This window comes from Armigeres subalbatus, chromosome 2 (assembly GCF_024139115.2).
Source record: "Armigeres subalbatus isolate Guangzhou_Male chromosome 2, GZ_Asu_2, whole genome shotgun sequence".
In the NCBI taxonomy this organism is placed as follows: Eukaryota; Metazoa; Arthropoda; class Insecta; order Diptera; family Culicidae; genus Armigeres; species Armigeres subalbatus.
Window position 1 is genome coordinate 96,109,184 of NC_085140.1, and position 25,752 is coordinate 96,134,935.

General features: G+C 40.5%; 3 protein-coding genes across 9 annotated transcripts in view; all 3 read right to left on the minus strand.

The window, feature by feature from the left end:
- Positions 1-60: 60 nt before the first annotated feature.
- On the minus strand, positions 61-6,794 carry LOC134210168 (zinc finger and SCAN domain-containing protein 2-like). The gene is made up of 4 exons (XM_062686191.1): positions 6,726-6,794; positions 2,099-2,270; positions 753-2,036; positions 61-684 (listed from the first exon to the last, which is right to left on the minus strand). The coding sequence occupies exons 2-4, from the start codon at positions 2,252-2,254 to the stop codon at positions 124-126; spliced, it is 2,001 nt and encodes a 666-aa protein (XP_062542175.1). The 5' UTR covers positions 2,255-2,270; positions 6,726-6,794; the 3' UTR covers positions 61-123.
- Positions 5,731-6,719, minus strand: LOC134210170 (uncharacterized). The gene has a single exon (XM_062686193.1). It carries the CDS (start codon positions 6,509-6,511, stop codon positions 6,047-6,049), a length of 465 nt encoding a protein of 154 aa, XP_062542177.1. The 5' UTR covers positions 6,512-6,719; the 3' UTR covers positions 5,731-6,046.
- A 12,613-nt stretch (positions 6,795-19,407) lies between the features above and the next one.
- Positions 19,408-25,752, minus strand: part of LOC134210176 (uncharacterized) — an 83,782-nt gene continuing 77,437 nt past the window's right edge. For all 7 annotated transcript variants that reach the window (XM_062686204.1, XM_062686199.1, XM_062686203.1 and 4 more), the window contains exons 5-6: positions 20,293-20,492; positions 19,408-20,110 (exon numbers count right to left, since the gene is read on the minus strand). In XM_062686204.1, the coding sequence (XP_062542188.1) occupies positions 19,835-20,110; positions 20,293-20,492 (476 nt within the window). In that variant the 3' untranslated portion in view covers positions 19,408-19,834. The remainder of the gene's footprint in view (positions 20,111-20,292; positions 20,493-25,752) is intronic.

The window sequence follows — 25,752 nt, forward strand, 5'->3', positions numbered from 1 at the left end:
TAATTGTTTTCAAATTTAGTTGAAGGGAAACCGCCTTTCATTTTTTTAACAATCAAGGAATGTCATCCTAATATGTAATTCGATTATTTTTTGCATAATTCTTTATAATAACAAACAACGGCATCAACATCCCACAATTCCCGTTGTCTCAGCATCCTCATCAATAATGAACTCCACAGTTTCATCCTCAATCAAATGCTCCTCTTCGCCCATTTCATCACCGGGCTCTTGCCCCGCCTCTGGTTTATCGTTACTCACCTTCGTTGATGGGACCCGCTTGCGGACCCCACATTTCGCCTCATGTTTCCTCCGCTCCATCAACGACGTACATTCCTTCCCGCACATCCGACATGATGGTGGCATGTTTCGTCGCCGATGAGCCCTCAAGTTCCCCACAAGCATCCCACTCGCTGGTTTCACCCTGGCGTTCATCTTGGTACCGTGCTCCGACAGCATGTGCCGATTGTAGTTGATGTGGAATTTAAAATCCTTCCCGCAGCACACGTAATCGTCACGGTACGTGATACAAGCATGAGCGTCGTAGCTTTTGTTGTTTTCGAATGCCAGCAAACAGACCGGACACTCCAGGGGCTTTGGATTTGCGTGGTGATTTTTGTGCTCGTCCAACGACGCGGAGTCGCTGAACGTTCGCACGCAAATGTCGCAGATGAAATAGGATTGGATCTATAATAGAGACATTTTATGAATTTTATTCGACAAATAAGAGACAAGCAAAATAGCAAGCATCTTACATTATGTGCCCGTTCCATATGCATCCGTAGTTTGTCCTTCCGGCCGTAGCTCACCGAGCAGTGTTCACAATTGAAGCGTACCGATTTATGCACGGTACTGACGTGCCGCCTCAGGTGCTGCAGGGTTTTGAAAGCAAACTCACACGCGTCGCACTTGAAGTTACGTTCCTCCACGTGCGACTCCAGGTGCTGATTTAGCAGCTTCCGGTTTTTGAACACCGATCCACATTTTGGGCACTCCCAGCGCTCGCCAGTCGTGTGAATCGATCGAACGTGATTTTGGAGCTCAGTTTTGGTGTAGAATGATGACGAGCAGTAGCTGCAATTGAATCGGGTCGTGCCTGCGTGCCGCGATAGATGCACCTCAAGCGAGTATTTATGTTTGAGGGTTGCTCCACAGATGTCGCAAATGTGCAGCTTGTGGAGTCCTTCTTTGAGATGTTTCTCAAATTCTTCCTTGGTGGCAAATACTTTCAAACAAGACGGGTGCCGGCAATGTATTCCTTTCAGATGATCGTATTGTTTATGACGCTTTTCATGGATTGCCAAAGCGTTTTTAAATATTGTTTTATATTTGCATTTGGTGCATTTAAATATTTCGCTTGGCGTGCTGTCAATCTTTTCAACTTGAACCTCTATATCCATCTCTTCCTCATCTTTTGAAAAATCAATATTTTCGTTGGATTTTTCATCTTGAGAATTTTCATGGGGGATTTCCAAAACGTCTTCTAAAGCTTCTGAATCTGAATAGACGACTTCTTCGATTTCACCGGGCTCTTCCGAGCCTATCAATTGAACTGGTTCCGCTTTGATCTCTAACGTTTTCTCACCACCATCGTTTTGTTTCACTTGCCCCAATTTCTCCAGAAGTCTCTCCACCAAAAACGCATCATTATCTTTCTCATCCAGAACTTCGATTTGAAATTCATAGCTGTCCGATTCCGAAGACTCTTCCTTCGGTTGCTCTTCTGGTACACGCTCGAAATCAACTTCTTGCTTAACAACTGGCATCGAGGCTATCTTATACTGAGAATATTCGCTCAGCATATCGTCTACTAGAAGATCCTCCTTATTGCAAAGATCCAAATCTTTAAATAGAATCGAAAAGTAAACGTTGTGGTCCTCGAACAACTTCCTCAAAGAGTGGTCATTGCCCAACTTCACTTCCACGAATGCCACCAGAAACTGATGGATGAAGTTCATCTTTTGCTTGTACTTGAAGAAAAAATCAACCACTTCCAGGCACATGGAGCAGACCTCCGATGGGAAGTAGGGAACCACTTTCTGAAACAAAGGATCTTTTTATTTAGCAAGTATACTTCTAGCAGTATTTCAGAGCTTCTCACCGATGGAATTTTGAATGTCAGCTCCTCCAACAGATCAACCAATTTTCGATCAAACAACGGGCGAACGGTGTCCACCGAAACAAGCTCATCCGGATGTTTAGACTGTAGACAAAGGCGACACACATCCGGGAAGGTTGACAAATTAAACGTGCCCATTTTCACGTAATAATTTTCGGCAGGAGCATATAATTTTTTTTTTTTTTTTTTATTAATTAATGGTTTTATTATTTCCTTAATTCAACGGTAGTATTACAATTTTTACTTTTACAGTTCAGAGATTTGGATTACCTTTCAGCTGAGAGCAATTCTATTTCATTACAAGAGACATAAGGAGCATTGAACAGGATTTCACTAGCTAAAATTAGCTTTTTATAGGGAAAAGGTGCAAAAAAAAAAACCCTAGAACTCAGATTTTCTTAAGGCTAATATCACAGGGGTTAAGAGATGAGTGCTTCGATGAGCGGATTTGCTGACGTCTCACATGAAGTTATGAAGGATCTCGTAGCCCGTTCGATACTTGTGTCGATAGTGTTGACACCGGCCAACTTGTGCAAATCGTCGGTCGGATACCAGGGGTTCAAGTTGAGGACCATTTTGAGCAGTTTGTTCTGTTTCACTTGAAGTCGCTTGCGGTGAGATTTTGCGCAGTTACCCCAGACCACCGATGCATAGGTCATTATAGGCCGGATGATACTATTGACGACCAGTAACTTGTTTTGATGTGTAGCTTTGACCGACGATTTAGCAGAGAGTAAAACGCTTTAGAAGCACGATCTATCTTTTCAGCGATTAGTTAACATGTTTGTCGAACTTGAGCTTTTTGTCAAACACCACTCCCAGATACTTGACTTCTTGGTTGGCCATTGATCATTATCGATCTGCGGGGGAAGTATCGAGCTACGCGTCTCCTGGTGAAAAATATGGACTGGGTTTTCCCAGCATTAAGCTTGATGCGCCATTTCCGTTGGAATTCCTCAAGGTTGTCCATTGCCGCTTGGAGGTGGGTGACAACAATTTGTGGATCTCTATCCGACGCCAGGAAAGCAGTATCATCCGCAAAGAATGCGTAGGACACACCGTCAACCATTACTATGTCGGATGTGAGAACGTTGTAGAGAATAGGACTCAGCACTGATCCTTGTGGTACTCCAAAGGGTATGTTGTGCTCATTAGAGTTCTCGCCATTTACAGCCACCGTGAAGGTCCGATTTGACAGGAATGATTGGATAATCTTAACCAGGTAGAGCTGCAGATTCGATCGGAAGAGTTTGTACACCACAGCATCTTGCCATACGGAATCGTACGCCTTCTCAACGTCGAGGAGAATCATACCAGTCGATTTACCCGTTAGGAATCCGCGCTTCACTTTCTGCTTTATGCGAGCGAGTTGGTGCACCGTTGAGTGTCCCGTTTTGAAGCCAAACTGTTGTGGTGGAATGACTTCCTCTGTCTCCAGGTGTCGGTTTAACCGGGCAAGGATTACCCTTTCGAGGACTTTGCTTAGGCTGCTCAGGAGACTTATCGGTCGGTAGTTACCAGGGTCAGTGATATCCTTATTAGCCTTTGGAATAGCTATTACATTGGCGTGCTTCCAGCCGGTCGGAAAGTAACCCAAGACTAGGCACGCGTTGAAGATCTTGGTCAAAACGATCAATCCTTTTCTTGGCAGGTGTTTGAGGCAGGTGTTCCGGATGCCGTCCTGCCCGGGAGATTTCCTATTTTCAACGTGCGGATGACTGACTTCACCTCCTTCGGTTTTACCAGAGCAGCATTAGGAACGAGAGGATTTGCAGTACGAATTTGGTCAACTGCATTTTCCACGGCGGCCGAGGTTCCAGGATCGCCCGGCTCTTCATTATTGTGGGCAGCAGCAACGCTGCTGCGAAAGCTTCGGCTTTCTGTGATGAGCTCGCTACGAGATTACCGTTGACGTTTAGCGGGGGGCTGTGTTTCACCGTGTTCCGGAGGTTGCGAGTCAACTTCCAAAATTTGTTACTGCCGTTATCTAGGTTCTTCAGCATCGACCCAAAGTTCTTGAATCGATGATTTGCGCTTAACGAACTGATGGCATTGTTTAGGTGGTTGACCACCGCACCAATCAGCGGGTCCCGACTCCGAATAAACTGCCTACGACGCACATTCCTTAGCCGAATTAGCAGCTTCAGCTCGTCGGGAATGTCTTTCTTCTTTGGGAGAATTCTACGCGTAGGAACAGCAGCCTCCTCAGCTACCTTGATGACCTCAGTGATTTTGCCTATGGCGGCGTCGATTTTCTGTGGACGATCCAGATCGTTGATCCAGGATGCGGTGACGTCAATTTCCTGATCAATTTTCCGAGCGAAGGTGCTCCAGTTCGCCTTGTCGAAGCAGCTGATGAGCTTACCAGCCGGGGCTATTGGAACGTCGGCATCGATGGTGAAGGTTACAGGCAGATGGTCTGATGATAGTTCGACGTGCGATTTCGGCTTTGACATCTGTACTAAGTTGTTTGAAATAACCAGGTCCAAAGTTGAAGGCCTCCCTCGCCCGGACGTTTAGCGAGTGGGAGTGTCAGGAGCGTGAATGTAGAAGTCCGCGGACTCGTACTCTTGATGCAGAATTCGTCCTGCTTTGTTGGCTCTGGTGCAGTTCCACATCATGTGTCGCGCGTTCATATCTCCTACCAGAAAGTAGGGTCCATCGATTTTGCTAAGCTGGCGTATATCGCGTCTTAACTGGGAGAGTGCTGCCCTATTAGTCGACCCGGGATAGTACACAGCGACCATGTTCACTGGTGTTGGATCTGCCTTGACCGTGATCCCGATCGTTTCGATTGCTCGCGTAGAAGTTTCCAGTTTAGAGAAAGAAATTCCGTTTCTCACCAGAATCGCCACTCCTCCCCCTCGGATGGCGTTCGGCGAGTTTCGATCCGCTCTCACAATGGCGTAGTTTTCATGGTACACTGAATTGTTGAGCTGCAGCCAGGTTTCAGTTATTACAGCGATGTCGATTTCGTGGGTCTCGAGGAAGTGGAAAAATTCCACAGCCTTGTTACGAATGGAACGGCAGTTCCAATTCACCACCTTAAATGAACTAAGATTGGCCATTGTAGATGTACTTGATGATAAGTTCGCTAAGAGCGAGAAATTGCATTGCCTTCGATTGGCAATTCGAGAGTCTGGCGAAGAGCTCACTAGCAAGGCACATGAATTCCTGCACGGTAAACAGGTTCGACGAACCGGAATGAGGGTTTTCCTGGACAACTTGGGAGTATGTAGGATTCGAGCTTGTTATGCTGCCTAGCAAATGGCTCAGGTCGCCACTCGGTGCCCTGGAGGTAGGTAAAGGTACTGTTGAAATCTTTGCAGAGTTATTCCTGGGGACGGTCTGGCCCTCTTCCTAGTAGTCAAATCCTGTAAGTGCTTGAGCCGAGTCGGACAGCCCTTGTAGTTCGCTGTATGGTTTTGGCTGCAGTTGGCGCAACGGATTTGCGAACGGTCCTCGTTGGCAGTAGCGACGGCCCTCGCAGGTAGAGAACATTCCGATGTCTGATGACGTTCACCGCATTTAACGCACTTTGCTTCCAGGTTGCAGTTCCTCATTCCGTGGCCGAACTGCTGGCAGCGGAAGCACTGGACAATGTCGGATTTTTCTTCGAATAATACCTCCACCTGACAATGACGTTGAACAGGGCATTGATTTTTTGGAGATCTTGCAGTTTGGCTGCTCCATTTGAGAACTGCAGCAGGTATAGCGCGTAATCACCGTGCTTAGACGTAGACAGCTGGCGAACACTAATCGGATGAACATTCACTGTCGCCATCTCTTGTATCACTTCTTCCACCGGAAACACCGGCAGCCCGGAAAGAACTATTTTCATCGGAATTTCATCACTGGTTCCGTGCGTATAGAACTGGAGTCTTGATGCCTTCAGTGTGCTCACGATGTCAGAAAAGTGAGGTTTTGTTTTCACACTAATCTGAATGTGGCTTTTCCCACCCGCAAACCGTAATCATTTTTCGTCACCGACGTCATGGAAATCATTTGGTTGAGTGCGGAAACACTAGAACCGTACACGAAAATCGGCGGACACCTTATTTTGGTGAAAGAAGGAACGGAACAATTCACACTATTATTGACAGCATCACCACACTTTTTGGACCACTGTGCTGCAGCAGTAGCATCATTAGCACCGCCATTGATGACATCTTCCTCTTCGTCGTCGGAAAGCAGCGCAAACTGATTCGACATCATTACCGCACCGGTTTTACCCTGCTGCTGGGTCAGCGGTAGCTGGACATTGAGCTGTTCAACAGATGACGGCATACCGCCGATCGAATTCCTGCGACGGCGACCCGTCTCTTTGTCAACAAGTGGAGGTTTCACCGGGACTTCCTTCTGTTGTTTGCGGATCTTTTTCGAACCGTAGTTCATCCGAACCACGATCTGCGAGGACCCGTGTCCATCGCCTGGCCGCGGTGGCGGCTTAGTCGACTTCTCCTTCCCCAGGGCGTCGGCGGACTCACCGAAAACAAATAGTTGAAGCTGCTCACTATTAAATAAGAAATTCTACGCGTCCAAAAAGTAAAACTATTTTTCGTCACGTTGCACCGTCACCATCCACACGAAACGAAAGCGAGAAGCTGACTCGGCAGGAGCATATAAAAACAACAAAATCTTTCGTATTTATCACGAAACAGAAACGATAGAAACAAACTGCTTCTTCTTCTTCTTCTTCTTCTTTCTGGTGCTCACTTTTGTTCAGTGAGCTGCTGGATGGCACAGCTTGAGCGCTATATTGCCAGTCAAGTTTTGTTTATAGTCTCGTCGACTTTACTGTCACGGTAGAAACAAACAGCTGCACCAAAAGACAACAAACACTGTTTGTGTTTTGAATTAGTGTTCGAAGTCAGCCCGAGATTTTTTTTTTCATGACAGAACTGACTTTAGATTGGTGTGAAGTACCAGATTAGGTTAAGGTCTGAGTCCCAGTTTAAGGTGATTATACCGCCGACAAACCGCCATGCTTGTCTGTTTCCAGCAGCCGAATTCCGGTCAAAAAATCTCTTGTAAGAAAAGAAATTCTCGAAGAGATTTTCAAAATTTTCTTATTTTGGAATTCCGACGAAAGTGTGGAAGAAATTTTTTGACAGATGAAAAAGAAAACGAGAATTTAAATTTCTTCCAAATTTTTGTGGGAGAAATTGAATAAGAGATTTTTCTGGGATGAAATTCAAAGGCATAAAATTTAATGTGTCATTTAATGTGTCTTTACTTCCCATAATGAGTGTGAAATAATGTGGGATATATTCTTGGTTCCATCCATTATACGTAATTTCCACTCACGATACATACTCATGCAATGACAAGCATAGAAAAGCTTCCAGTAAATAACTATGGAAATGCTAAATAGGACGCTAAGTTAAAAATCAGGCCAAACTCCAATTGCAATGTAGTGCCATTGTAAGGGAAGAAGAATCGAGTTTGATAAAAGATATTTTAGTTACTAGATAAAGATTGTCGCTTCGGTTCCCTTCGTTCTGCTGTCCGAAACATGTGTGGTACATACCTGTCAATTCGTATGGATTTTCCTTCTTTGACATTTAGCTCCCCTATTATCTAGTAACTAAAATATCTTTTAGTTTGATTGATCATTTGATTACAATTTTATCAAGGCAAACATTCCAAAACAACCAAATACTTTAAATATGTATCATGGTTTGTGCACAACCAACTATGTATCACAATAAAAAGTACGCAGATTTCAAAAACAAAGCTAAAGCTACCCGTATAAAAAAGTACCATATAGCTTATCGAACAAACAATATATTTACATTATATTCCATCGTGAACAGTAATTTCAATGGTATACTTATTGTTTGAAAATTTATTGCCTAAATTATGATTGATGTTTAACAATGTGAATACAGTACTGTTTACGGTTACAACAAGTATTGATGTTTTTCTAATGTATTGTATCGGGTTTATTTAGCATTTGAAGTTTTTATTTTTATTTGGTGTTACTAAAGAAAACTGGATGTGTGGTATTATTGTATTTCCGAAAATGGTCATACTCACAGCACAGGATCGACAAATATTGGGGTCAATCAATATCATTGTGCCAAAACATTATCACGTTCGTTCACACTTTGAAAATATTTCTTTTAGATAATTTTTGTCCCCATTTATATATAGGTATTTTAAATAAAGTATTTTGATTTTATTTTAATTTCTTTTTGGCTCTCATAATATTTGAATTATACATCAGTATATAATTCCCTGCTTCGAAACAATAGGGTATTTTCTAAAATTACGTAACGCTAAATTTGGTGATTTTGGACTCCCACCCTCCCCCACGTGACACTTTTTGTATGGAAGGTTTAATTTTTTGTATGGACCGTAACGCTCGGCTTGACCCCCTCCCTCCCCCTTCAGCGTTACGTAATTTGTGAAAGAACCCATATCATCCGTTGCTTAGAAATTTGGTCATTAGAACAAGTCGAACTGCTGGTCATACTCTTTCAATTCGAGGTAAGAATTCAATGGAATTCAAAAATCAAATTCAAATAAATTTAACTCTCATCTTTAACTAGCTGCATCATAAATTCTCGCGTAGGCGCAACGGTTGAGCTTTCTTCAAAATGTAATTGTTGAAAGTAAAATGTAATTGTTTTCACAATCACTATTATTCTGTAGAGGTATTTCCGATGTACTATTTAAAGGAAAAACTTTGCTGCTGTCCTTAAGCATCGAACGGTATACAACGGAACGGTGAAGATAACTGCAGGATGTGAGATGTGACAGAAAAAATATGGGCTAATTTTCAAATTCTGCCATTACCGTTGTCGTTCTGTTACATTGCGCTCAGCGCTTCATAGCCTATTTAGATTCCGCTATTTATGATAATAAATAACATGATACAGTATAACTTGAAACTAATCCCCATGCATTCAATTTCTTTCTCAACTTTAACACGATGTTTACTATGCTAAATGGCGTAATCTGAATATCTATTATTGCTTACAATATTATTTATAATGTAGATGGCAAGAACTTACCTTTACAATTAACTTTTAAGAATCGCCGAACCACCAGACGTTTCCTTTTTTGACCGCCGGATTAAAAAGTGGCGGAACAAATGTTCTACAAGGATTCACCAAGCATTATCAAACACACCTGAGACTAATAGAAATACATATTATTCGATGGTCTCATCATTCATACTAAGTTATTAAACCAGTTAATTGAGTAACTCGTTGACTTGGATGGTAATAAAGTTGAACACGAATTGTTTCTGCAACTCATTTAAATTCAACCGAGTTGTTCAACTTACTTGCCCAATTTAAACTCTATGCTACGTACCTCGAAAATATCATTGCTCAGAACTAAAATCCTTCTAATGATACTAACTGGCCCAGCGAGCTAAGGCGCCAGAGAAAGGCATAGAAAAGAACTGTTCGAACTATCAGCGGTTCGAATCGCGAAAACTAAAAACAAAAGCAAAAAAACAGAACATAAACATGTCAAATTGTTATTTTTGGCGAAACCTACTTTTTGTTCTACTTTACCGACTTCGAATTGTACACTGGGAAAAAAATTCCTTCATCCTGAAACTTTTCACACAATACAAAAACATCATAATCTATTGTTTTGCGAATTCAAATGTATGGAAAAATGCTAAATTTTGAATTGTTACGATGCTTAACCACCCGTATATTCTATTACGAAAACTTCAATTACAGTTCATTGAATGGTTGATTACAATACATTGAATTGTGATTCTATTGTTGTGTCAACATTAAAATCTATTGTGAATTTATTGTTTACAATAGAAATGTTACATTACGTTAAATAGTTTTTGTATCATATTTTTTATTCGGGTAAGCTAAAGCTAAGCTAAAGCTAAGCTAAAGCTAAGCTAAAGCTAAGCTAAAGCTAAGCTAAAGCTAAGCTAAAGCTAAGCTAAAGCTAAGCTAAAGCTAAGCTAAAGCTAAGCTAAAGCTAATCTAAAGCTAAGCTAAAGCTAAGCTAAAGCTAAGCTAAAGCTAAGCTAAAGCTAAAGCTAGCTAAAGCTAAGCTAAAGCTAAGCTAAAGCTAAGCTAAAGCTGCTAAAGTTAAGCTAAAGCTAAGCTAAAGCTAAGCTATAGCTAAGCTAAGCTAAAGCTAAGCTAAAGCTAGCTTGCTAAGCTAAAGCTAAAGCTAAGCTAAAGCTAAGCTAAAGCTAAGCTAAAGCTAAGCTAAAGCTGCTAAAGCTAAGCTAAAGCTGTTAAAGCTAAGCTAAAGCTTGTTAAAGCTAAGCTAAAGCTAAGCTAAAGCTAAGCTAAAGCTAAAGCTAAGCTAAAGCTAAGCTAAAGCTAAGCTAAAGCTAAGCTAAAGCTAAGCTAAAGCTAAGCTAAAGCTAAGCTAAAGCTAAGCTAAAGCTAAGCTAAAGCTAAGCTAAAGCTAAGCTAAAGCTAAGCTAAAGCTAAGCTAAAGCTAAAGCTAAAGCTAAGCTAAAGCTAAGCTAAAGCTAAGCTAAAGCTAAGCTAAAGCTAAGCTAAAGCTAAGCTAAAGCTAAGCTAAAGCTAAGCTAAAGCTAAGCTAAAGCTAAGCTACCCAACAAACATTCACTAGTTGAACTAACATTAGTGTGATGATTTAATTCAGCACTGTGTTGAATTATGTCTGTACTATTTCTTATCACAACTTCTGTTCAAGCTTTGTTCACACAATTTTGGCGAAGTTATACAACTTCAACTTCTCATTTTGAAAAACAACTTTATTTACTGATTCGTTAAACCTTTAATAAGCATTTTACTAAGCCTCAATTCAGCTACATGTGAATTCTTCGAAAATAATAACGCATAGATGGTCACTGTAGAGATAATAACCAGTATATTTAACTGAAATAAAATTTCAATATTTTAAATTAAATTTATAACAAATGTGAATTTATAAGTACTATACCGAAATAATATTCTCAAATAGGTGGTCAATAACGCCCAATCCTCATACCGTAATATTATTCCTAAATATTATGGCTAATTACACCGAATCCCCATTCGTAGTTGGTAAGAGAAAACCAGAGAGAGAGAGAGAGAGAGAAATAATGAAAGTTCGTTCTATCGCTCAGTTAGCAGCGACCGAGAGAACTCAGTCTTGAAATCGTTTTTATACACAACGGTTGTGCGAGTCGAGTGGTGCGATGATCCGGCGAGATTATGGTCCGGCGACCGATGAGCTTCCGGCGGATAGGCGTCCGGAGCGTCAAAAGCACGGTTCGAGGTACGAACCTTTGGACTGCGATAGTAACATCAGTAAGATCTCCAATGAACGTATTTTGAAGCAATTGCTATTTTCATATAATCATTTTAAAATTTTCCTAAATCGGGTCTCGAACTGCTGTCATTTGATCATCCGCCGGTAACGTTGTCATCCGCGCCATCCTTGATTTGTTAGATATGGCTCACTCAATGCATAACATGAATAATCTTATTGCTGAATATGAATCATAATTGGACTCTTATTCAATAAGTCGATCTGTCAAACTACAGTTTGTTAATAACTGTACAAGATTTTTATTTCAACCATTGTTCAGCCAGTCATAACCATCGCACACTAGGAAAATACGTAAAAATAATGTCGATAAACGATAAAATAAAATCCGTCCCCAATGCTATTTATGAATTTATGAAAATAAAATCAATGTATATTCGGCCTTCCTCAGAATCTCTTGATAATCGGTTGCGATATGATTGGCAAATGCCAAGATTATTCCAATTTCATCAACATCCATGCGATAATATTGGGATTCCACACATCAAAGATTCAATAATTTTCCGACGTTATTCAACGGCGTTATGTCCGGCTTTTAGTAAATTTAGTTGCGCATGAATGCATGATTTTTTCATTGCTCCAGCAGTTTTGTTTGTTCCGACAGCTTAATAAATCACGAATATAAAAAGCATGTCTTGAAAATAATTCATTATTTTCCTATAAATCAAATTTTCCAAATCTAGAATCCAGATTTTCTTTCAAACTGAAAAGCATAATGTTTTTTTTCCACTGTGCGATAGATCAGATAAATGTGAAATCCAATGGTTAAGAAGGACAACGGTTAAGAAGGATGTCTAATGCTTGCTTATTAACTTACTATTCAAACTCAATTCGACCACCCTTTCAGAGCATCACATCATATACCGTGGACCCCCGGTAATATGACCGCTTTTAATCTGAACACTTTTTAATTTGAGCCCCGTTGGTTTGAACATCGTTCAAATTAAAAATGGTTCAAACGTCATTTAGCACGTGGAATCGAGAAAAGATAAATAAAACATCGTGAAACGGAACGCAGAATCAAAACAAACCAACAAAGAGAGCATACAGAAACCAGTTGTTCTGATGCAAATAGAGTAACCAGAAGTTCAAATTAAAAATGAACCCCGTTAATTTGAATGAGGTACCGTTCAAATTATCGGGGGTCCACGGTAGTCGAACAGAGAACTTTAAAAATCATTAGTTCAGCATATTGTTAAACTTCCCCAATATGCTGAAATGTGATAAAACGAAAACGTTAGTTCGACTTCAAATAAAGGTAGTAAACAAATAAATAGGCCATGTCAAATATTAGTTAGATTAGATGCTGAAATGAAATCTGTCTAGCGAATTATTTAGCATTCATTTTATTCAGCTACGAAGATCACAAATAAACAATAATTCAACCTAGATGCTTATTAGTAGCTTGTCGTTGTTTGTTGGGGATGGTATCGGATCTGAGCTCATCAAGATGGGCCCGGAAAAGCTAGCCACTTGCCTGCACAAACTGATAGTCAGAATCTGGGACACTGAACAGCTACCGGAGGAGTGGAAGGAAGCGGTTATATGCCCCATCTACAAGGAAGGCGACAAGCTGGAGTGTGAGAACTTTCGAGCGATCACCATCCTTAATCCCGCTTCCAAAGTGATATCCCAGATCATCTTCCGACGTCTGTCACCATTAGTGAATGAGTTCGTGGGAAGTTATCAAGCCGGCTTCGTTGACGGCCGCTCGACAACGGACCAGATCTTTACTGTACGGCAAATCCTTCAAAAATGCCGTGAATACTAGGTCCCAACGCACCATCTGTTCGTTGATTTCAAGGCGGCATACGACAGTATAGACCGCGTAGAGCTATGGAAAATTATGGACGAGAACAGCTTCCCTGGGAAGCTTACCAGACTGATCAAAGCAACGGTGGATGATGTGCATAACTGTGTGAAGATTTCGGGCGAACACTCCAGTTCGTTCGAATCGCGCCGGGGACTAAGACAAGGTGATGGACTTTCGTGCCTGTTGTTCAACATTGCGCTAGAAGGAGTCATGCGGAGAGCCGGGTGTAACAGCCGGGGTACGATTTTCAACAGATACAGTCAATTTATTTGTTTCGCGGATGACATGAACATTGTCGGCCGAACATTTGCAAAGGTGGCAAAACTGTACACCCGCCTGAAACGTGAGGCAACAAAAGTTGGACTGGTGGTGAATGCGTCAAAGACAAAGTAAATGCTTGTGGGCGGAACCTAGCGCGACAGGGCCCGCCTGGGAAGCAGTGTTACGATAGACGGGGATACCTTCGAGGTGGTCGAGGAATTCGTCTTTGCTAACGGCTGACAACAACGTTAGTCGTGAAATACGAAGGCGCATCATCTGTGGAAGTCGGGCCTACTACGGGCTCCAGAAGAAACTTCGGTCGAAAAAGATTCGCCACCGCACCAAATGTGTCATGTACAAGACGCTTATAAGACCGGTTGTCCTCTACGGACATGAAACATGGACAATGCTCGAGGAGGACTTGCAAGCACTCGGAGTATTCGAGAGACGGGTGCTTAGGACCATCTTTGGCGGTGTGCAAGAAGACGGTGTGTGGCGGCGAAGAATGAACCATGAGCTCGCCCAACTCTACGGCGAATCCAGTATCCAGAAGGTAGCTAAAGCCGGAAGGGTACGATGGGCAGGACATGTTGCAAGAATGCCGGACAGCAACCCTGCAAAGATGGTGTTCGCTTCCGATCCGGCAGGTACGAGACGGCGTGGAGCGCAGCGAGCGAGATGGGCAGAACAGGTGCAAAACGACTTGGCGAGCGTGGGGCGTATCCGAGGATGGAGAGATGCGGCCTCGAACCGTGCATTGTGGCGTCAAATTGTTGATTCAGTGTTATCTGTTTAGATGTTAACTAAATAAATGAATGAATGAATTCTTCTGAAAAATGTCTAGGTATCGCTTTTTATTACCGATCCATGTCGCAGACAATGGTTCCTCCTTCCTGGAAACGTATGGAAACAGTTTTTATTATTAGAGTAGAGTGGGGCAAGAGTACGCACTTAGTTTTCAATCGATCATGTGGCCCTTATGAAGCAAGCTTCTGCATATCAAATCAGTGTCGATGATTCATATACTCTTCCTTTATGTTACCCAGTGGAAAAAATATTGAAATTATTGAGATTCGTTTTAGTAGAACCCTTATTGCAAGACAAGTGAAAAACGCACTCTTACCCCACCGGTGGGGTAAAAGTGCGCATCGGGTGGGGTAAGAGTACGCATTTATCCAATCATGTGCTTTAAGTATATATTAACACACATAAGAGTTAATAACATTTAATTGATGTTTAATGAGCATATATTAGGGAATGTTTAAAAATTACGTAACTCCTTAAGTGGGAGGGGCTCCTAAAAATGTGCACTTTCATACAAAAAACCATTGTTTTTTTATATATACAAAAAAACTACAGAGGTAAAAATATATATCAGGTTTCGCGTGGCGTATACAAAGGCATTTTCTGTAAAGAAGGTCCACCAATCGCGTAACGTAAAATTTGGCTATTTCATCACCCCTCCCCCCTATCTTACACTGTTTGTATGAATCATCTAAAAAATATATGGATCTCCACACATTTCGCAACCCCTCCCAGCTAAACGTTGCGTAATTTATGAATGTTTCTTTTGATTAAATGAAAGTATCATTTAGATGAAATTGTGTTTTCGTACTATGATTAGGTGTACAACAAGTTTTAAACCAATTTCATTATTTCGCTTCAGTGCTTTGTTCGCTAAGGCCTTTCTAACACCGAATTACTTCAACTTATCCTAAAAACTTGTGATAATTTTGAATTCTGTCCCTTTTTTCTTAATTGTGGATCTTTACGCTTTGGAAGAAGTCTTATTTTGGCCGGAGATACGGGTTTGACATCATAACTTGAAGATTCATATGCGTACTCTTGCCCCACCGGTTCCTGCGTACTTTTACCCCACAGTCCCAAAAATTATTCAAGTAATGGTTTTGACTTCTTGAAAAACCAACCGGATTGGTGTTCTGTACCATAAAGTACTCTATACAATAGGTTATCGAAATGGTATAATGTTCACCTGATTGAACGTATATATGGTAATGAAGTACTAGTTGCGGAAATCCAATTATTTTTAGCAAAATGACCAAAAAGTTATCTAACTCCATATCTCCCTTGTTGTTTATTCAAATCGTTTACAATTACACATGATAATAGTTGGCCAGAATACCTGTCAAACTGATGCAGTGCTGCTAGTTTATCTTTTTTTATTACTTCAAAAAATCGAAAACGTACTCTTACCCCACGCGCACTCTTGCCCCACTCTACTCTAATTATTATACGTAAATATTACTTACCGCAAATGCTCAAGATGATACATGATACATTTATATTCAATAAGTGTCTAATATATATTTTTCCTCACTAGTGAAAATTAGAAATACTACATGTGATGCCAGTGATGCCAATATTATTTTCACGATTTCATGCATTTTCATACGTTGCCATTTCGACAGTTTTTCACTCCGCCGGTCTCTGGTTATAGGGTGGCTAGTGAAAATAATACTTCTGTACAATGTCACACTCTAAATTTTACAAACACGTTTAAAAAAACATGGTGACTTTCAACAAAACATTTTGTTGAATTTACTAACAACATGGATGATCCAACAAAATATGATGTTTGATATAACAAACCATATTTGTTGATTAACTAAACCTGCTGGGTTGAAATCAACAAACAGTTTTGTAAGATCAACCAAACGAGCTTTCTATGCGTGTAGTGTCGAGAGCTCCCTCCCAGGTCCCGACAACACGGATAACGAGCGTGTCATGGGGTGTCATAGTCTTAGGAAAATAGGCAGAAACGGTAAGCTGTTTGCAGAATTCTGTGCCAATAACAACATGGTGATTGAAGGATCGTTCTCCCCCATCGACAAGCACACAAAGTCATGTAGGTCTCTTGTGATGCAATAAATCAAATCAATCATATCTGCATCTACTGAAAATGGAGACTGAGACTTCTTGATGTTCGGAGTAATTGTATAGCGCTGATATCGCGTCTGGCCATCATTTTCTAATCGGCCAGATCCAACTACACATTGCTCAAATTCTGCAGCTCGGACAGTGATTCAACACACTCCGACTAGAGGATCCAGCTGTGAAGAGGTCGTTCGTTGAAGAACTTAGAATTCGGGTATCAGATGTTTCGGAAGGAAACAGCATTGAAGCATGTTGTAGAAGAACAATGGCGGTCATCAAAAATGTTTTTATCGAAACAAACGAGAACAACCTAAGTGAACTGCGCACTCAGCGATAAGAGTGGAACACTGATGCAACCTGGCGGAAGATAAAGGAGCGTAGAAACGCAAAGGGCGCGATGAAGCAAGTAAGAACCATCGTAGCAGAATACGAGTGCCGTCAATAGTATTTGACTCTAGAGAAGGAAGCGGAATGCTGCTGCAGGCGGGACAAGCGAGTGCGGCTGGATTGTCTGGCCGACTAAGGGGATTGAGCTGTAACTCTGCGATATACTGATGCTAGTGAAAGAAGGGACAGGTCAGCTACTCACCGGCTGATCAGTTAGTACATTGGTTCGATAACTTCGTAAGCAGCATTTTCTTCACGTATCGATACACGACCAACCATTAACATCTCGACATGAGTTGCCAAGGGTGCGACGCATAATCCGCCACAACTCCGAAGCACGGCTGATTTAATTGGTTGTAGATGGTCAATCGGCCACCGATGGCGATTTCATAGATTTTTCTTATGTTTGACGTTTGTGCACTACCGCCATCTGGTTGCCGCTTGGTCACACAGTGATTTTAGCATTGGGCGACAAGTTTCCGTGACGATGATTTTGATTGCATTTAGTTCTAAGTGAGACGTCTGTTTCTCTGTGTTTTGGTTGTACCAGCAGAGATCATGCAAAAGCTGCAAGTATTCATCAACGGATGTACACATTTTATATCTTGGGCCTGGTGGCTTCACTGCTGAGCTCCATCAACGATACCAGCATCCCATCATAATGCGATATATAGAAATTCGAGAGTGTAAATGGAGGTGGGTCAGCCAAACATTACGAAAGACTGAAGATGAAATCTGTAAGTAAGCGCTGGATTAGAATCCGGTAGGACATCGTAGTAGTGACGACGAAGCAACGACCCAGCAAGCGATCATTCTCATTCGCAATGCAATTAGCTTACTGGCATGGCAGTGCTGTAGCTACTCAGCAACCAGAGATACGATAACGTATTGTGACCGCTTCTTCGCAAAAATAGTTGCTTTCCATTTCTCTAAATCTGAAGAAAAAAGCAATGGGTAATGTTTTCAACATAACCGTGAGTAGACGTAGGACTTGTATAAACGTAACGTATTTACATTTACCTTTGGATCTATGGAGTTTGATTATAGGTATTGATATTGGTAACGACAACTTCCATGCTTTGTAGAATTATTAGCAACTTGTTTATTTAAAACTTCTGGAAATAAAACTAATAATTAAATACATAATTAGAATTGCTTTACTCAAGCAAATGTAGGGCATTTATAGATATCTTATTGATGATAGTATTTGAAGTTTAAAAATTCTATTTACAAAATTTTCAGACTTGGGCAAAATGTGCTATTTTAAGGGAACTGTCCCGTTTTCCAAACAAAGAAATACAGCACCAATTTCGTTGCTTCTTTTTGCTAACATGCGTGCTTACTGCTGAAAAAAATCACAACAATGAGAAACAAGTCAAGGAGCAGTAACCCTACTATAATAGAGGAGGTACTGCAATTAGGTACGAAAAATTATTTAATGTTTTGATTCCAAACTCCGAGGCTACGTCAAGTTTAATAATACAATTTCTCAGAAAATGAAAAACAAAGAATAAGATAAAGTTTATTTAAATATTCTTCTGAAAATTATTTTTTGCGGACTGTTATAGTATATCACCATGTTTGATTACACGTGTCGTTTAGTACCAAGCACAACTTAACATATAGTCACGTATATGACATGACTCGTACCCATCCCGGGATCATGTGGATTATGAAACCAATCACTTTTCATGGATGAGCAGACCAAATCTCTCTAATTTTATTCTTCTTCATCCACCACCGCTGCCCTCGCTGCCTTAGCCATCATCGGCCTCTAGCCGTGAACTCCGAGCGATGCGATGGGCGATTGCATCTATCGCAACCGACACCACTGCATCCGACCATCATCAAGCACAGAATGACAAAAAATGCGCCCACTTCTTTCATGCATATTCGCAGACCCACCGGCAGTTCTACCGCTGGTGACTGCATGCTGTCACTGTGTAGGTAAACGAACGAACAAACGAACGAAACGAAAAATGAGCGAGCAAAAAGCACGTCAGTACGCGCTGCTGTCACAAATTGTAATGACTCGTGCACGGCAGGCACTGCTTCTTTTATACACAAAGAAAATCTTTCGGTACCCCCGAAGGCCCGCGACATACCGCATTCTGATGTCCGTGTTAGGAATGCACGGGATTGATTATATATGAAATTTTTACTGGCTTTGACAAGAATTGAAATGTTCAATAGTTTATTGTTAATAATCATAAGTTTCAATGGAATAGGCAAAACGGTGGAGAGTGTCCGAGTCGATTGATATATAAATCTTAAAAATCCATCGAAAGATAAAGGCGCTATTAACGTTCAAAATCTTCCCTTCCAGCGTAACGCTCTCGATTTCCAAAAATCTGAATGACACCCAGTATAGTAAAGAAAGACGTAAGTCCTACGTCAAAAGCTTATGGAGCAAAATAGGGACTCAATTATGAATCAAGATATACTTTTCGGTCACAACCTCCCAGGGGATCGTTGGAGCATAAGGTGTGGAAACGTGGTCGTCTCTCTCGTATGCATATTAGCCAGTCCCACAGAATCACAGTAAATCTGAGAGTTGTTTTCTGAGTTCATGTAATTTTTTTTTCAAATCCATTTTCATTTGATAACTGCCTTGCATATCTAAGTTATGGTATTTCGGATAAATTACGCCATTAGTATATATTTTTTGAGTCAACTTTATTGTCCACATGAGATTTTTTCTCCTTCATTCACACTTTCAAATAGTTTCGTTCAAGCTTCCAATGACAGTCATGCTTACGAGGGTACAATTCGGTTTATGTCCGGTCAATTGTCCACAAAAAAATTAAGGCAATAAATTATTAATTCAAATCAATAAATAAATAAATAACCTAGCAAACTAACAACTCTCCTACTTTCATTAAGCATGCGATTTTCATCAAACTAATAGCAACAATGTTCGAATTTCGCTCCTACATAGTTTGGGAAACAGCTTGGGCACGAATGGCTCTGCTACGATTTGTACAAACGATTGATGATTGATGATGATAGAACAGAAAAGAAAACATTTGCAAAAGTACAAGAACTGAAAAGTAAAATGATTCTAGAACGGAAATGGCTTTTGCAGATTAGACATATGGCCGCTGCTGCTGGTACGCAATACTGTGTGGGTCATACGGGTAGTGGCTCGGGCTGTTGGGCGTTTGCTGTGGGACGTAGTGCGGATGCGGTTGCGGATAGACGCCCCTGCTGTAGTCTTCATCAACGCGATCGCTGCGGTCGAAGAACCCCGTGCTGTCGTCTTCGTGCCCCGCGTGCAGAGATCGTTTCCAGTAGCCACCGTAGTCTCCATCGTTGTGGTCATCGTAATGGTGCTGATGCTGGGCGTGTTCGTAGTAGATTACCTGTAATTCAGATGCGAGTCCTTGAGCAAAGGGGATGACCACCGCGGGGGGCGGGACCGAGGTGCCCGATGCGAAGAAGCCATATCGAGAAAACGGGCGAGAAAGAAAAGTGTTGTATTTTGGCCAACGTTTTCTCGATACGAACTCTTCGCGGTTCAAGCCCCGTTTGACAGTGGCAGTACTTTTTGCGGGTGCGGTTGCTTCTTGAGGTCAATCCAGAAACGAGCGATGTTGATCAGCAGACCGATGGCGGCGATGGCGAAGAACTTGAGCTGCAGGTGGAACGATAGGATCTTCAGCAGCAGTTCAATTTTGCCCTTGAGTGCGGCTCCCAGGATGAAAAGCTTCATGAAGGTCTTCTTCTTCTTACCCTTGCGCTTTCCTGTTTTTTAGTTTTTGATTCCACAATTGGATATTGATAATCGGGGAAATGATATTTCATTCGAGAAGAAATAAGCAAAATCATATTATTAAGGTGTACTGAAAAATAGCCGTCAAAAATGGGTTAGCTCCAAACAAATCGGGTTAACAGGTTTAGCGTACTCTACGGCGGATGGCGGAATTCGTTAATAGGGCACTTGGGTTAAAGAAAGCACAAATAAGCATTAAACTCCAATACATGCATTTTGCAAATTTACTGCTAGTTCTGAAATGGTTGAATAAAATTATTATACGGAATGCTGGAAGTTGATTAGTAAAATCGATGAATAACGAATGGAATGAGGGATGTAGGATGAAGAATAACGTAAACACGATTTATCCAAATTCTATCTCTCAAAATGCTCACGACGATTTCTACTCAAGGACAAGATTGATTTCTTCACATGCAAATTTTGACGGTTGTCATCTCGCAATTTTTTATCACATAATTATCGATCTTTGAAATTTATCGACTTCAAAATTGATTTTTTTTTTATTTATGATAGGCATATGTATCCTTGCAATTGTGAGATGTTGCCAACGTGATAGTCATTTCGTCAAGCTTGTCCTTAGGTGCGATATGTCGGGAATAACATGCAAAATATAATATCTACGTAATGTACTACGAATGTGGATGAATGTCAGATGATTTTATGGCAGTTGTAAACGTGATCATTACTTTCGAATCATGCGATGAATTAATTCGGATGTTGTTCAGCATGCACAAAATTTGCAACACAAAACACAATTAAACATGCTTACAGCTTGAAGGTGACCATCGTTTTGTTCTTCATTTAAACTTATCCGTGTAAATCATGCCTTAATCGTTAAGAGCTCGTCCAGTTACGTAACCTTATTTCGTAAATTTCCAATTTGTGTATTTGATGATTTTGTTTTCTTATTCAGAAAATCATTTTTTGTTCGTTTCTAATTAATGGAATGTTCAATTTAAATGAAAGATCTTGCGTAATAATTTATAGAGTTTATGTATATAAAGACCTTCACGATTACAATGAACTATTGAACAATCTCGTTCCCAGGAACAGTATTGTCCTACAATGTGTGAAAAAAATTCTGTTCTTTGATTTTACTCCATCTAAACGGATCTATAGTCTTAACTAAGTAAGTTCAACTAATAGAGGGATATTTGAATTTTCTAAATGTCATGTAAAACTGTTAAAAAAATGCACGCCAGAGCCACAGGAGCACGCGCGCTGGAAATACACTCCAATGAAAACACTTCAATGCATTTTCATTGCGCGCGCTCCTGCTTCTCTGGCGTGCATTTTTTTAAAAATATTTTTTGACATTTAGAAAATTCAAAATTTCCCTCAATAAGTTGAACTTACTTAGTTAAGACTATAACATCGTTTAGATGGAGTAAAATCAAAGAGCAGAATTTTTTGCTTTGAGTGTAGGACAACACTGCCCAGGAATGAGAAAATGTTTTAGGAATTTATGAAACCATAATTGAAAACATGATAGTATACTAGGGGTAATGACGGCTTTGGCAGGTTTTGTTCTATTATCTTCAGGGGGTTTTTTTATGACCGATTATGCTCAAATTTGGCCCAAACATTCTTTGCATATCAAAGAATATTGTGGCCAAATTTCATAAAATTCGGTCGCCAAAAACCCCCCTGCCGATAATAGAACAAAACCTGCCAAAGCCGTCTGTTCCCCTTCTTCTTCTTCTTCTTATTGGCATTACATCCCCACACTGGGACAGAGCCGCCTCGCAGCTTAGTGTTCATTAAGCACTTCCACAGTTATTAACTGCGAGGTTTCTAAGCCAAGTTACCATTTTTGCATTCGTATATCATGAGGCCAGCACGATGATACTTTTATGTCCAGGGAAGTCGAGACAATTTCCAATTCGAAAATTGTCTAGACTGGCACCGGGAATCGAACCCAGCCACCCTCAGCATGGTCTTGCTTTGTAGCCGCGCGTCTTACCGCACGGCTAAGGAGGGCCCATGTTCCCCTACATATTTTTATTAATGGTAGGTGTTATTGTACCGCTTATTTTTGATCGGAACAAAAAATGAGCGACAGATAGTCGCCTAAGAAAAATATACCTCCAGAAAAAAGCTACTTTGATATTTTTGAAAATTCGTCCGCCACGTGGTGTGCTTTGATAATTTCTGTTGACTTGTAAGGTCGTCTTCAGTGTCTCGACTGAGTCGAGTCAAGTACGAGACACTGAAGACGACCTTACAGTTGAGGTCGAAATACGTATATGTAAAAGTAATACAATTTGGTGGAATTAAATGGAATTGTACTAAACTCATCTCATGACAGTGAAATATTTCTTAAATAGATTCAGTCTTTTAAAATCTCTCATTTTCTTACCTGGCTTTATGGAAATGTGATGGTTTCCCTCTTCTAGTTCTAAGGGCCGTTTTCTTCACCTCTGCTTAACTCTTAAGCGGTGCTTACCCATACGTTTAAACCGGGTTTAAGCACTAAGCGGAGGTGAAGAAATCGGCCCTAAGTCGGATACTAGTATTCTTTGTGCCAGGTAATTTATGTAGTGAATGCATTAATTTATGAAGTAGTAGTTCAGTAGTAGTTTATGAAGTATAGTTCAGTAGTAGTTCAGCAAGTCAGTTAAATTGTTGAGATGTTCCGAAGTGGTGCATATATGCTTTTTCCGTCTACTGTTCTCGGAAAAAACGGTTTTCCTCGTGTGATCTAGCCTCTCCCATTTTTTTTCCAAATAGAATTCGTTTTCGTACCACTGCTTGAATCGAACTGGATGACATGCACATTGTTGTTTAAATATTGGTTACTAGTCTTACTAACTACCCAGTACCCATGAAAGACAAAATTGCGCGGTATTCTATGTTACCAACTATTATCATATTTAATAAAAGCAGAATCATCATACAGAGTGTAGTTACTTGTCTGTCATAGACAATATTCACACTTTGGTATGATTGGGAGATTGAAGTGCAATTATTCTATAATTTGAATACTGTATTGTGGAATTTGTGGTTGTATTGTCTATTTTGTCATTGATATTAGAACAATGTTATCTCTAACATCCTTTGCTATTTTTTCTATTATTCAAAGAATAGGTTTTAGTTATCTGTGGTGACCCTATTTGTACTACGGATAAATTTTTCACATTTATGAGAGCCTTGGAAAGCGATCAAGAAAGTTGTCATTTTGTTGCAAGGCACAATATGATTTTTCAAAAAAATATTCAATGCGTTTCGACGTGAAACCTTCAGTGACATTTTTTCACAATTCTGACTTTGGTTTTGTTGAAGAGCAAGATTACCGGGCGCTAGTATTTGCCGTTTGGCATCGCAGTTTTAGTACTTGACACTTTACTGTTATAACAGTAGCGCGACTTATACAGGTGACCAAATTTGGTAAGCGCGGTAAGAGCGCTGCTATTTGATAAACTGTCAACTGTCAAACGTCACGTCAAACGTCAGTTGTAGGTGCAATCGCTCCGTACACTGACTCTGCATCAGAAGGTCATAATGCTAATCACGTTCGGCACATCAAAACTGTGGTACCTTTCGTCGGTGCTGCCTCCGTTTGGTATCCACACGGCGAAAATTACTGCATTGATGGAAACGTTACATATCTTGAATCTATTATCAAATCCGAGCTTAAATCCAAAATATCACGAGTTTTGGTGCACGGGAGCTATTTTAAATCAATTTCAAAAAATCTAAAAAAAAAATCCATTGATTTCGCGTATTGAACACCCCTAATTTGATTTACTATAAGGTATTTTATGAGACGTTTCGCGGTGGCCCGTTTGTTTACTTTTGATGTTTTGTTTTCATATGATTCTGCGTGAACATTCCGTTAGGTCCGAACACAAAATAATGTTTGAAAAGTTTTACTTTTCATTCGTGTTTTCTTCAGCTTTTCATGCTTAGAATGCAATGGTATGAATAATCTAACGACACGTTTTAAGAATCATATGAAAAACTTTGTTTTAAAGCGCTGGTAGCCGAAAAGTAGAATCGGTAGAAATGATGATGGGACCCATCGGAATGTTATGCCTGAAATTACCAAACAAACGGGCTCCCAGTAATTGTCAAAGTAGATAAACACGAGAAAAACAGCTGTTTCGATCTGTCTCATAAAATGCCTTATCCAGTTTTCTGCGAGCCATAATGGCAGCCAGCTTTCCTGCGGCCTGAATAAATCAAAGAAAAATCACATGGTAATTAATATGCGTTAAACTTCCGTCCACCTCATAAGATAACAATAAGTTGAAGGGAGTTTAGTAATAGACCAATGCAAACTCTGACTTAACCTCACTTATTTTGACAGTTCACAAAGCTTGTTTACAAGGTCTTAGAAGAAAAATCGATATTTTTTATTTAAAATTGCTGTGATCCGAATATTTCAGTGATATTCTTTGCATTCAGCATGAAATCAATCGCAAAGGACATCTACATGCGAATAAAATGCCGAAACCATTTTATCGGAAGCTTCGCCGGAGACTAAGTCCTGATGAAAAAGCTCTGTGAACTGTCAACCTACGTCATCATGCACTGGTCTATTGATTCAAGAATAATTTATCTCATCCTGTTCTTGTACTTGACAGTAAGTCTTTTGGTCATTGAAATGGAAAGTAGGCTTTGCAAAAATAACAAAAATTAAAAAAAAAAACAAATCCACAGCCAGCAAATGCATCTTTTCAGGTGCCTTTCGTTCGCGTGTTCACCATAAATGTTCGAAAATAGTGACTGTATTTATAGTACAAATTGCAGTGAACCAAATAAGATCAACGAGATATTTATCAAAAGGATCATTTCGCAAGATGTGGTGAATTATTCACAGTGGTAGATTAGTCAATCGATCTCCATTATTTAGTTAAAAAATAGATGTACGGATTTTGATTCACGGGGTAATGATTTTATTCATTATGTAGTATTTAATGCAGTGATCTCCAAAGTGCGGCCCTCGAAGGGTTTTTCTGCGGCCCGCGAAGGGTTTCAGAATATACACTACATGTGGCCCATTGACAAACATCACATCCAGGAAAAGCTTTCATCGGGTCCAGTTTTTCGTTGTACTCTGGCTGGGTATACACACTTATTTTTTTACCGGGATCTCATCAATTTGTTCAACTTTTACCGAGATTCGCACAGCCGAGCCCCAGCAAACATGTTTTTCGCCGAGATATCTGTCAAAGTTGCTGAAAATCAGCAACTAATTTGCCGAAACCCAGCTAACAAATTTCATTT